The sequence below is a fragment of the Oncorhynchus kisutch genome, linkage group LG19 (genome assembly GCF_002021735.2).
Source record: "Oncorhynchus kisutch isolate 150728-3 linkage group LG19, Okis_V2, whole genome shotgun sequence".
Classification (NCBI taxonomy): domain Eukaryota; kingdom Metazoa; phylum Chordata; class Actinopteri; order Salmoniformes; family Salmonidae; genus Oncorhynchus; species Oncorhynchus kisutch.
The window spans coordinates 46,959,931-46,973,780 of record NC_034192.2 but is presented as its reverse complement, the minus strand read 5'-3'; the positions used below and the strand labels follow the sequence as shown (position 1 = coordinate 46,973,780).

The following is a 13,850-nucleotide window of genomic DNA, read 5'->3' as shown; positions in this document are numbered from 1 at the left end:
CTGCCCATTACACACCGCCTCACGACTTGTTTACATAAGATAAGTCTCCAATGTCATGTTGAAATGACCCTTGGCCATAAGCTCTTTATGGTGCGGCCACTTGCTAGTGTGTTTTATAGTGTCTGCCACTTTTTGGGGTAAAATGAGAATTGAGATGATCAGAGCGCACTTGTATCCCAACTGCAACCTGTCAAAATTCCAAAACCCATTCAGAAGCATCTTGTCCCCCGCGACCTGTTTTGTAACATGATTCCATATGAAACACTGCCGGACAGATGCACAATTTTTTATAATTTTTTAAAATAAAAAAAACAAGATGCACAAAAAACAAATAGCAATGAAGCACACACATAGCCACTCGCCAGTGACCTGATAAGCTGATTGTAGCCTGGCTCAATGTGCCTGCTAGCTTCATTGACAAACACAGAGTTGGAACTTAGCTAGCTAGCAAGTGATTTTGGGCAGTGTTAACAGCTTAGAGTTTCAGAAGAAAGTTATTTGTTTCTGGCCATTTTGAGCCTGCAATCGAACCCACAAATGCTGATATTCTAGTCTAAAGAAGGACAGTTTTATTGCTTTAATCAGAACAAGATTTCAGCTGTGCTAACATAATTGCAAAATGGTTTTCTAATGATCAATTAGCCTTTTCAAATGATTAGCTAACACAACCTGCCATTGGAACACAGAAATGATGGTTGCTGATAATGGGCCTCTGTACGCCTATGTAGATATTCCATTAAAAATCAGCTGTTTCCAGCTACAATTGTCATTTACAACATTAACAATGTCTACACTGTATTTCTGATCAATTTGATGTTATTTTAATGGACAAAAGTCACCCTAAACTTTTGGGACAGTAGTGTATATAAATATAGGACAGCACACACATCACGACAAGAGACAACACTACATAGAGACCCAAGGCAGCAACACATGACAACACAGCATGGTAGCAACACATGGTAGCAGCACAAAACATGGTACAAACATTATTGGGCACAGACAACAGCACAAAGGGCAAGAAGTTAGACAACAATACATCACGCCAAGCAGCCACAACTGTCAGTGAGTGTCCATGATTGAGACTTTGAGTGAAGAGATTGAGATTAAACTGTCCAGTTTGAGTGTTTGTTGCAGCTCGTTCTAGTCGCTAGCTGCAGCAAACTGAAAAGAGGAGCGACCCAGGGATGTGTGTGCTTTGGGGACCCTTTACAGTATGTGACTGGCAGAACGGGTGTTGTTTGTGGAGGATGAGGGCTGCAGTAGATATCTCAGCTAAGGGAGAGTGAGGCCTAAGAGGGTTTCATAAAATGTAATAAGCATCAACCAGTGGGTCTTGCAACAGGTATACAGAGATGACCCGTGTACAAAGGAGTATAGAGTGCAGTGATGTGTCCTGTAAGGAGCATTCCTGGCAAATCTGATGGCCGAATGGTAAAGAACATCTAGCCGCTTGAGAGAGCACCCTTACCTGCCGATCTATAAATGATGTCTCTGTAATCTAGCATGAGAAGGATGGTTATCTGAATCAGGGTTAGTTTGGCAGCTGTGGTGAAAAAGACATGTTATTCGGCCTCCCGGATGGCGCAGTGGTTAAGGGCGCTGTACTGCAGCGCCAGCTGTGCCACCAGAGACTCTGGGCTCTCGCCCAGGCTCTGTCGTAACCGGCCGTGACCGGGAGGTCCGTGGGGCGACGCACAATTGGCCTAGCGTCTTCCGGGTTAGGAAGGGTTTGGCCGAGAGGGTTATCCTTGTGTCATCGCGCACCAGTGACTCCTGTGGCGGGCCGGGCGCAGTGCGCGCTAACCAAGGTTGGTGCTGCTGGCTTCCGGGTTGGATGCGCGCTGTGTTAAGAAGCAGTGCGGCTTGGTTGGGTTGTGTATCGGAGGACGCATTACTTTCAACCTTCGTCTCTCCGGAGCACGTACGGGAGTTGTAGCGATGAGACAAGATAGTAGCTACTAACAATTGGATACCATGAAATTGGTGAGAAAAAGGGGTAAAATTTAAAAAATATATTTATACAGCGGGGCAAAAAAAGTATTTAGTCAGCCACCAATTGTGCAAGTTCTCCCACTTAAAAAGATGAGAGGCCTGTAATTTTCATCATAGGTACACTACAACTATGACAGACAAAATGAGAAAAAAAATTGTAGACCTGATGCAGGTCTACAATTTTGTTTCTGGTGTCCTTTGACAGCTCTTTGGTCTTGGCCATAGTGGACTGTGTGTGACTGTTTGAGGTTGTGGACAGGTGTCTTTTATACTGATAACAAGTTCAAACAGGTGCCATTAATACAGGTAACAAGTGGAGGACAGAGGAGCCTCTTAAAGAAGAAGTTACAGGTCTGTGAGAAACACATTGGGCTTATTTTGGACAGATTTTGTCAAGAGAGAAACCTCTTGCTTCACCTTTTTTTCCTCTCTGACATAACACACCCACATCAAACCACACCCCCACGACCCTTGTTTGGCTTTAGTCATGGCTGCTTGCATTTCTTAATGAGCAATCTTCAAAACGAGGCAAAATTGGGAAGTGCAGTCTCCCTTTAACTTCAGTGTTTGGACTGCATGGGCTGGGTTGGACAAAGAAACAACTGCGCTGCCTCTCAAAACCCATAGAGGACACTGTAAAGAGTTATGGTTTCTTAAAAATGTTCATACTGTAACAACACAGTTTCTCTTGTCCTCAAGTGGCTTTTACAAGCGTGTTAGTTCGGAGTGGATCACATCACTGGCCAAGGATAAGCAGCACTTACAATGCAAAAGAGTTTGACGTGCCAACAGGGGTCACAGACTAATTCAGAGGTGAGATGATTCGTCCATTGGCCACCCTGGGGATCTCTACAAGAAGCAGCAATGTCATCAAGTATTTTTCTATTAGATAACAGTGGATTCTGAATAGAAATGGATGTTGGCCATAATGACTTGATTAGACTAAATCTTTGTATCTGAGGTGTTAATAATAAATGAGTGCAGTGCGCCCTATGGGTATTTCAACTTTCTCAACCTCTCAAGTTGACTCTTCAAAGCTTGATTATTTATTGTTATTCATACATCTACCGGAAACATTATCTTTTTCATCCCATCTTGCCAGGGGCCGACTGACTATTCAATTGCAAAAAAATATAACTTTGTCTCCCCCGCCCACTCCCCTGTCAGCTGGGTAAACAAAGCCTGGTACAGACATCCCTACTAAGAGCTACAACCTGGCCATTACACCAACTGTAAGAATGCTAATGACTACCCTCGGCACCAGTTCCTATACACACAAACACAGGGTGGCAGGTAGCCTAGTGGTTAGAACCTAGTAACTGAATGGTCGCTAGTTCGAATCCCTGAGCTGACAAGGTGAAAAATCTGTCCTAATTACTCAATGGTCACCGTTAATAATTGCAGACCCCAGCTGTGATTCCACTCTGAGGGTGTTTCGGGAGAGTTGGAAAATGTAAAGAAACACATTTCCAGTTTACACACGCAAATTAATACACACTTGTACATGTGTGAAATAGGACAAACATAAGGACCCACCAAATTATTTTTCAGTTTCAATAGTTTATTGAAATACATTGTGAAAAATAGGTTGATTTTGAAGAAATTACGTAGGCCTCTCAACCCTGTGTTTTTCATAAGGAATCTGTGCATCTGCAACAACAGAGCACAATATTCCTTATTGTATTTGGGGAGCTTGCATCCATTCATGATGCAATGCAGGCATGCTTAAAGCCACCATGTTATCTAGATTATTGTTCTTCCTTGGAAATCACATGCACCCAACCCAACTAAGCGCCAAAGAGCACACAACTCAGCTTCTTGGACTTGGCTGGACTGCTGTTTCCCGTCTCTCCATAGCCAAATATAGACAGAGAAACGTAAGCTGTTCGCGCGCCCTGCTGGAGATCACCACGTGGCTTTCTTGTAGTCACCATTCACGTTGCTACGGCGACGATGCAAGCAAGGCTACGGTTGGTTGAGCAGCGATGACGTCAGGTGGATATCGGGAATTCCGTATGCACTGAGTGGAAGAAAAGCTGAGTTGAGAACTCATCAGAGAGGTCCGGAAAAAGTGGTAACACAACTAGCAAGAAACATTCTGTGGGACATGGCTTTTAATTATTTTAAAGTTGATGTTATAGAAGTGTTGCCTATGTATTTTATTAAGAGAAAATTAGATGCAACCTTCGAAAGTGGTATCAAACCCAATGACCATACCTCAACCAATATTCATAAACATCAGATTTGAGAGCTACGCCGCTGGGGGACAACTGAGGGCAGACTGCAGACTTGCACATGTAAGTTTCTTACACAGAATAATGTAGATGTTGACAACTTTTTACAATGTTTCACTGGAGATGATGATTGTGAAGGATGTTGGTGATTGTGGTTGTTACACATTTATATACAATTTTCGAATTACTTCAATACATTATTTTAAATTTATAAATTTGATTTTGTACTGAATGACCAAATTTATTTGGACTTGACATTTCCAGCAAACAGGGCAGTTCGAATGTAGGGTTAACAAAAATGTTTTGTTTGCTTATGCTCCGGTCACATCCTTTTTAACGTGGGTCAATCAAAAGTAGTCTACAATGGAACTTGGGTTAATATTAACCTGCTTTGGCATCATTCTATATTTTTGTTTTGTCCATTTATCGTTCGCTGAGTTCATGTTTTTAGTGGACTATTGAGTCCATGCACTTACCCATCCTACAGGACTTATTTGACATAAGGAAATTGTATAACCGATGTAAACTTGATCATGTAACCGATGTAAACTTGATCACTTGAACATGTTTGGGCAATCCAGGGGCTGTTTCCTTGGCGGTGGCTGTTTTTAAGAATTATTTAGGCCTGGTCTCTGCTATAGCAGCTGGTTCTGCAAAGTTATCAGCCTGGTGACCAACTTCACATGATGAAGGGGCCACGTGATAAAGGTTGGAAGTGAGGGAAAATCAGTGTGATCTTTCTCGCGTATGTCAAGTGAAACGTCTCACTTCTCTGCAGTTCTCATGCTACAGACACTGTCCACTGACTCGTACAGTGCTACTTCTCAGCGCATATATCGATACGATCTGTCTGACGTACATGTAACTGACTCTTGCAACATGCTACTTTACTGTGTGTGTCTGACCCATTGGGTGCAGTAGACATATGGCTGCTTTTCCTTGCTAAACTTTATTGGCAGCATGTCTGTCAATAAATACATTCTTAAATAAACCTTTCGTCTCCAGTCCACATTGCTGTCTTTTCCCTGGTCAAGGTCAAGGTCGTATGCAACATACGTACTCTGAGTGACCTTATCATGGAGCTTTGCCATAGAAGGATCACTGAACACACAAGCGGCTCAAATATCCTCCCTCCTCTCAATGTTTCCCAAGCCATTGAAGCCGCCAGTGGGCCGTCTTTAAATAGATAAGCACTTCATATTTGTGGCTGAGGGCTGTGGGGGGGGGACAACCTTAGTGTAACTGGTGTGAAATGGCTAGCTAGATAGCGTTAAAATCGGTGACGTTTTTTGTAGTTGTTTCCCTTACCCTGCAAGGGCCGCAGGTTTTGTGGCGCCATAGGTAACGATGATTCATGGGAGGCTGTTGTTGATGTGTTCAGAAGGTCTCTGGTTCAAGCCTAGTTTAGAACATGGAGAGGGCCAGAAGCAATATTGTTACATGAGCAAGGTGCTTTTCAGTCATACCAGGTCTCCACAAGGTGAGTCAGCAAAACAAATAGACTTCTCTAATAGGGCTCAGAGGAGAGGTGGTTAGGCAATAGATGGATAGAAAGGGTTCCCACCAAGATCGTGAATTGAAAATGACCCATTATTTGCTATGAGGACTTTTCAACTCAAGTGCTTGAAATCACTGCACTCAAACTTGCTGTTAGGTTATTCAGATTGTTTAAGTGTCTCTCCAAAAACCCTAATTCAACTCCAACCCAGGTTTTGCACAGAAAGGGCCAGTTCGAACACTTTTACATGTCAACTAACTTTTGTGTTTGCATTTTCCCCTCTACAGAAAGTCAGCCATGTTCCCTGATGCTCTGGAGGCAGTTGGCAGGGTGGAAGGCTTGCCCCTGACCTCCCCCGCAAACCCAACCTTAACCGACCCCGATGAAGAGGAAGGCCAGAGTGAGGTTGTGCCGTGGACCAGTCCCAGGCGGAGGGCTGGCCGCTATCGTCACAGCCTGCAGATACTGAAGCCCTTCAGGATAACACACAAGTAAGTAAGCACACTTTTTTTTAGGCCAGGGGTTCCCAAACATTTTGGGCCCACGACCCCATTTTGATATCTGAAAATTCTTGTGACCTCGACCATGTTTATTTTTTTTATTTTGGGCTATGACAGTCAATTGAAAAACATTCTAGCATTATTTCTGACTGTCTTCTCAACTCACCATCACATAAAATATATATATAAAAAAAAAAAAAAAATTCTCCCCAATTTCGTATTATCCAATTGGTAGTTAGTCTTGTCCCATTGCTGCAACTCCCATACGGACTTGGGAGAGACAAAGGTCGAGAGCCATGTGTCCTCCGAAACACGACCCTGCCAAGCCGCACTGCTTCTTGACACACGGCCCGCCACAAGGAGTCGCCAGAGCGTGATGGGACAAGGACATCCCGGCCGGCCAAACCCTCCCTAACCCGGACGAGTTCCCAGTTGTTTTGAATGCAACCTTAATACCCAGAGGGAGACGGCAGGCTATTCCCTTTGAGTCAGTAACCAAAACTCCTCTGTAGTGACCCATGAATTTGGATACATTTCACTCACCGGCATCGCAACTGAGCCAGAATCACAGTCAAACGGATTGGGAAGTAGGTACCAAAGTCAAAGTGCTCTTCCAAGCATTGGAGGTGAGCAGTCGTCCCTTGTGTGGGACACTTATTGATGCTGTTTTTTGTTAGGAAACATGCACAGCCGAAGGGAAGGGGGCATGGGTCACTTTTGAAAGACTCTGTCCAATAAGAATTATTTCCACTGATTCGGTCACTTGTCTGTAGAATGTTTTTTTTATTTCCCCTGCATGCTTGCGTTCAGTTTCCCAAATATGTCTGTTACGTAGGCAAGGAGACACAACAGTTCCTCTCTCAAAGCAAAAACATATTTCAAACACTCCCCCCTCGATAACCACAAAGCCTCAGTATGAAATAGAACGTTGTCATGCTCTGATATCATATCTCCACATAGCTTTGCAAACAGGCGTTCGCTCAGTGGATGTGGTAGTTTACAATCGAAGTTACCTGCTGCAGTATACAGTATCTCAGAGTTCTGTGCTCCGCTCTCTTGCCACCAGTTGCTTTTGGTGTATCATACAATGTGTCCATATGGCAGAGGGAGACACATTCATAACTAGAGTGCAGCGGCCTGCCCGCCATACATTTTTTAACAGTGCTATATGACAAAGGTATTGATTTGAGTTTGTGCCTCCCCACACATTGTTTTCAATTGCGGACGGTAATATCGAAGTCACATAGCGTAACAGGCCTAGCCATTCACCGTGGGAATGATTCAAGTGCAACAGTCAAGTGAGGCCTTTTCCCATGATCTAAGGGAGCTCTCTGGTAAAAAAAATTCTTTTAGATTTGAATAATTTCATTTCGATTTTTAAGGTTAACCACATTACAATGATTTTGAGATACAAAGACGATATTATAATATATTTATTTTTGTATATATTTCCAGAATTTTGGAAATTCTCCCACGACCCCGTTTTCATATTAGGCAACCCCTAATTTGGGAACCGCTGTTTTAGAGCCTTTACTAATCGGCATAAATCCTGCAATGTCAACATGAGACAGTGTGCCCTGCTGAGTTGTGAGTGTATAGGGTAAATGTCTGCATCCCAAATGGCACTCAATTCCCTTCATAGTGCAGTACTATAGGCCCTGGTCAAAATAAGTGCACTCTGAAGGGAATAGGGTGCCATTTGGGACTCATCTATAGTCTTCCTGTTTCAAGCGAGCAGCAGGAGGCCATGATAAGGGAATTGACTTATCCCCCGCTAACAGAGGGCTCTGTGTTTGAACGCACACTGACTGATAAACTGTCCCTGAACTTTTTTCACAGCTCCCCAAGATTTCTATGAAGTGCCTGCAAACTGCTGTTCAAACAACGGTGGTTCATGATTCATCTTTCCCCGGTCAAAGTGAAGGTTCAGGGGCTCTTTTCTTTTCTCTCAGGGGCCAGTGTGTTCTCTCTATCTCTCTCCACCTAGCACCCAGATGATGCCTAGATTTTCACTCAGTCCGTTCTTTTCTGCTCCTGGCTTTCTCGCAGGCACCAGCACCCAGTCGACAACGCTGGTCTCTTCTCCTTCATGACTCTGCACTGGCTCACCCCACTCGCACGGAGGGCCCACAAGACATCCAGCCTCTCCACAGATGACGTATGGGGCCTATCCTGCCACGAGGCCTCTGAATTCAACTGTCAGAGGTGAGGCTATTGTCAAACATCAATCCCCAAGCACCCTATGGTCCATTGACTCTCCATAGGTTCAACAGGGTTATTATTTTGTATCTTATCAGAAACCCAATGTTTTCCCCTTCAACAAATATTTGATGAATCACTTTTCCTGCCCCTGTACGAGTTTAACCAGAAAACAGTAGTGCAGCCAAGGTTTCTCAAGGTAATCTCAGTGGACCTCCACATTTGCCGTTTGTGGGATTTCCCAGAGTCACCTTCCACAGAGGTTGATTGCCTGATTTGATGAACATCTTGTCACTTCCAGGAGAGATATGGCGGTTAGGGAGGGTGTTATTAATAGCCTAGGATTAGAGATTAGGGTGTTAGAGTTAGCCAGGACTAGCCTCGCTCAGTCTTGCCTACAGAGAGAACGGTTATGTCATTATCCCTTGTCCTCGCCTCAATGCGGCTGCCAAAACAGCATCTCAAGCAATCCTTTGAGTCTTGTGTCCTCACCCTTATGGAGGTGAATCTGTCATTCATGCATGAATGAATGAACACAAGAAGGACATATTAAATGGTGGATCATTTGTGACTCAAATCTTAAAACGACTTCCACATTTTGATCAAGAGCAGAAATTCCTGTCAGCTAAGCTTATAACATGTTATAGGGGACTACAGGAGAGAGAGGCATGAGAAGAGCTCGCATTATGTCCCTGGCCTGGGTCCAAACGTGGCCCAGAAAACGGACACAATGATATATGCTTGTGCCACGTCTGAGAAAAAGAGGTAGAGTGGAGGGTTTAACTTTGTGTTTACATGGCTAGAACAGTTACGTAACACAACTACCAAAGAGAGGGATGGGAGACGAGCCAGAGAGCCCCTGGGAGAGCCCCTGGGAGAGTTGACACTTGAGTGCCAAAAGAAGGTGCTATTCATGAAAAGCTAGCAGACTAGCCCCTATCTGCATTCAGTCACCACATTTGTTTTCTTAGGCAGGTTTTTTTTCTAAGGCTAGCCAGTACAAAGTGTTGCTGTTAGGCCTACATTTTGTAGCACCGACTTCTTATTTTATTACTTTCAGTATTATTAAGACAAGTGAAAGGTGATTTATAGTTGCTTTATGTGCATTTACACTCCATAGTGCACTACAAATAGACTCTAGACAGTGGGCAGGATTTATTTTGCTTGTATACCTTTTACAGGCTTGAAAGGCTTTTCTCTAAGTTAAACTGCTTGACGTATCGACCATTGATATCAATTCAAACCAAAAACTCCAATGGATATATATTTACCCAAAGCTTTGAATGTTTCATTTCCTGCAAACCTCTCTCTGCATAGACGGCTTAGTGTAGTTATAGTGTTAATTGTAATTTCTCACTCAGCTCGGAGGTAAATGTCAATTAAAGTTTGAATTATCTGCCCACGGGAGAATGTGCACGGGTTAGTGCACTTTGTATCTCTGTAACGTTTTTAATAAACTCATTAACACATCAATTAGATGTGACACCTGCTCTATCCTTCTCTTTTTCCAGCCATTAGGAATGATACATTTTGTCAAGGCATTTTTCCCTCTTTATGGAGAATTTACACACCGGTTAAAGAGTGCATTACCACATATTTAACATGCTTGCATGTAATGCTCACGCGACTATTATCCTACCATCCATTCTCATCTCCATTGGGCTCGTTGGCCGTTTTTGTGATCAATCTGACCCACGATGTTAAATTAGTCTATTTAGTGTAAAATACTGGTATGAATTATGCATTTTTCCAAGATAATAATTTAGTCCTCAAAATGCTAATTTCCATCACCATCTTAATATTAGCTGATCTATCACCTTCATCTGTCTGCAGAGTGCATACTAATTTGGAAAGACGTACAGATACAGTGCATTCGGAAAGTGTTCAGATCCCATAACTTTTTCTACATTTTGTTACGTTACAGCCTTATTCTAAAATGGATTTAAAAAATATATATCCTGATCAATCTACACACAATACCCCATAATGACAAAGTGAAAACAGGTCTAGAAATTTTTGCAGTTGTATAAAAAACATGTTTATATATTTATTCAGACCCTTTGCTATGAGACTCGAAATGAAGCTCATGTGCATCCTGTTTCCATTGATCATCCTTGAGATGTTTCTACAACTTGATTGGAATCTGTCTACATAAGGTCCCACAGTCGACAGTGCATGCCAGAGCTAAAACCAAGCCATGAGGTCAAAGGAATTGTCCGTAGAGCTCCGAGACAGGATTGTGTTGAGGTACAGATCTGGGGAAGGGTACCAAAAAAATGTCTGCAGCATTAAAGGTCCCCAAAAACACAGTGGCCTCCATCATTCTTAAATGGAAGAAGCTTGGAACCACCGATACTTTTCCTAGAGCTAGCCGCTTGGCGAAACTGAGCAAATGGGGAAGAAGGGCCTTGGTCAGGGAGGTGACCAAGAACCCGATGGTCACTCTGACGCTTTTCATCCAACCTGACAGAGCTTGAGAGAATCTGCAGAGAACAATGGGAGAAACTCCCAAAATACGGGTATGGCAAAGCTTTTGTAGCGTCATACCCAAGAAGACTCGGATGTAATCGCTGCCAAAGGTGCTTCAACAAAGTACTGAGGAAAGGGTCTGAATACTTATGTAAATGTGATATTAACTTTTTTTAGGGTTTCTAAAAACCTGTTTTTGCTTTGTTGTTATGGGGTATTGTGTGTAAATTGATGAGGGAAAAAAATTATTTAGAGGCTGTAACATAACAAAATGTGGAAAAGTTTGAGGTCTGAATACTTTCCGAATGCACTGTAACTGCCAAAATAAAGGAAACACCAACCTTGTCTCTTAATAGGGCATTGGGCTACCACAAGCCGCCAAAACCATTTCAATGTGCCTTGGTAGAGATTCTATACGTGTCTGGAACTCTATTTGAAGGGCGTGACAATTCTTCCACGAGAAATTCCATCATTTGGTGTTTTGTTGATTGTGGTGGAAAACCCTGTCTCAGGTGCTGCCCCAGAATCTCCCACACATTCACACATAACACACACTCACACCCCTTAAACACCCTGTGCTCCTTTGAGATCCCTCATTCAACATCACTGAGATCTCTTTTAGCGATGGTAGCCAAAAGATTGGGCTACTGAGCATTTCATTCATAATATTAGGCCTAATTCCAATACTTCCAATGTATACAGCAAATAAGCACATTGTCACCATAAAAGGTGAATGATGGACGTTTTTCAGGCGGTGTTATAATGCTCTTTCACGCTCACGCAGGTTTACAATGTGTGTGATTTATATCAGAAGCATGCATCACCCCTAGATGGGACTGCCTAGTTCTAGCTTGCCTTTCAATAAAGGTTAAATAAATACAATTAAATATGGCGTGCGCCAAGTTTATAAATTGCAATATTTTTGTGTGTGCACAATCTTTGCAGAAATGGCTAATTATTTAGTGTCAAATTTAGGCAACGGTTATAAATGAGGCCCAGGTGTTTTTGCCATCCCTTGAATAGGAAAAGGTTTGAATTGGGTGAAGGCTAATCAGATCCTTTTGCCATGGTCTCCAGTTTCATCTGTCTATCTTAACTCCTCTCTCTCTCTCTCTCTCTCTCTCCCCACCCCACACCCCCACCCATGGTCAGACTGGAGAACCTGTGGTATGATGAGCTGAAACAGAAGGGGAAAGACGGGGCATCACTGTCTCGCGTCTTCTGGAGGTTCTGCCAGACCCGCATGCTGGTTGCCATCTTCTCTCTCCTCATCACCATGGTCACTGGCTTCGTTGGGCCAGTAAGTACACTCCAAATCCCTCCTACTACTTTTCTTCTGCTGCAGCCCTCAATCTGCCTGCATACTGGCTCAGAGACTGGGGATGTGTTCACACTAAATGCCATATTCCCTATGTAGTGCTCTACTTCTGACCAGGGCCTGTAGGACTCTGGTCAAAAGTTGTGCATGCTCCAGCAGCGGTACCCATTGCACCATGGACCGTTCTCATATAGACAATATTTTCCAGGACCGGCTGTGGGATATCGATTAGGCCTACAAGTTTAGTATAGCTGCTTTTTCATAACATTTTAGTTTAAGTAGGTCTAACGTGATATTATAAAAACATAAAGTGCATATTTTTCTCTAATAACAATATAATAAACATTGCAACTCACCTTGACGCTGAATCAATGGGAGTCCTGAACCTGTTTCCATAGGCAGCAAGACGGTCCCATCTAGGGGTGATGGGAGGACATGTTCCTTATGTCCAGTCTACTCCGTAATTTCGTTTTTGTTGCCGTCATTGCGGAAAATCCCGTTGCGCAGAGATTAGGATGTTGGAAATAGAAGCAACGTTTTCAGTGCTTTTGTGGCTATCTCAGGATATTCAGCCTTGATTTTAATCCGGAAGGTCGGCAGAGGTGAAATTCTCAAACATACTTTGAAGGCCATCGTCATTTGCAACCTCAAGGAGTTGATCTTCTTCCTGTACGGAGATGGACAATTCACCTGGGACATTCACAAATGGGTTGAGGATCCATTCCTTAACGCTTTGTGGGTCTTTGGCGGTTGGGAAGTAACACTCAAACTCCGTTGACAGCGAAGCTAGATGACCGTGCACCAGCTGGGAGAAAGACGGCCCAGTCTCAAGTCTCCCGAAATCCCTGCTAATGTTTGGAACATGTCCAATATGTCCACTCGCCATCCCCACAGTTCCAGTTTGGCTTTGAATGCAGCCACTTTATCTGCCAACTTAAAGACAGTTGTCATTCTCCCCTGAAGTGACCGATTGAGTTCGTTGAGCAGGTTGAATATGTCACACAGGTAAGCAAGTTTTGCGACCCATGCCTCATCTATGAAATGTGCTGCCAGTGGTGACTTTTTTTCTGAAAAATCTCTGCAGTGGCTCTCATAACTCAAACACTCAGGCAATCCAGGGGGAGATCGCTTGCCAATCTCCACATACTGTGCACAGGGGTCTTGGAGCATGCGAGTCACCTGTTGCAATAAACCATATTTGAGGTAGGAGTCATATTTTCTATTGAATGAGGCTTTATTTAATTTATTTTTTGCAGCCTCGGGCTCTGCTATCTTTGCATTATCGTCATCTTCGGGCCTTTTTAATATCCTTTACCCCTTCAGAAGAAGCTCTCCAGCGACGTTTATTTCAGCTAACGTAGCTAGCTAGTAAAAAGTTAGCGGGCAACACAGCTCACGCAGACCGTGATGAACTCGCAGCCAGTGATACCAATTTAGCAACTTTTCAGAGAAACCTGGCAACTTTATTTCCAGACAGCACCTAGCTACAAATGTAGCTACTTTTTAAAAATGTATTTGGAGCTTTTAGCAACTTTTGAAAAGTGACTCAAATGCTAAAATGCACGCATTTTCCCTCTAAATGACACAAAAACGTTTTCTCTGTCACACACTCAGTCACAACACATGTGCCTGGCTGC

General features: G+C 43.3%; 1 protein-coding gene across 1 annotated transcript in view; it reads left to right on the top strand.

Annotated features, from left to right (window-relative positions):
• Positions 1–4,030: 4,030 nt before the first annotated feature.
• The window catches only part of wu:fb13g09 (multidrug resistance-associated protein 5), a 52,024-nt gene continuing 42,204 nt past the window's right edge, over positions 4,031–13,850 (top strand). The window contains exons 1-4 of the mRNA XM_020452956.2: positions 4,031–4,292; positions 6,015–6,218; positions 8,277–8,432; positions 12,048–12,195. Of these exons, the coding sequence (XP_020308545.1) occupies positions 6,025–6,218; positions 8,277–8,432; positions 12,048–12,195 (498 nt within the window). The 5' untranslated portion in view covers positions 4,031–4,292; positions 6,015–6,024. The remainder of the gene's footprint in view (positions 4,293–6,014; positions 6,219–8,276; positions 8,433–12,047; positions 12,196–13,850) is intronic.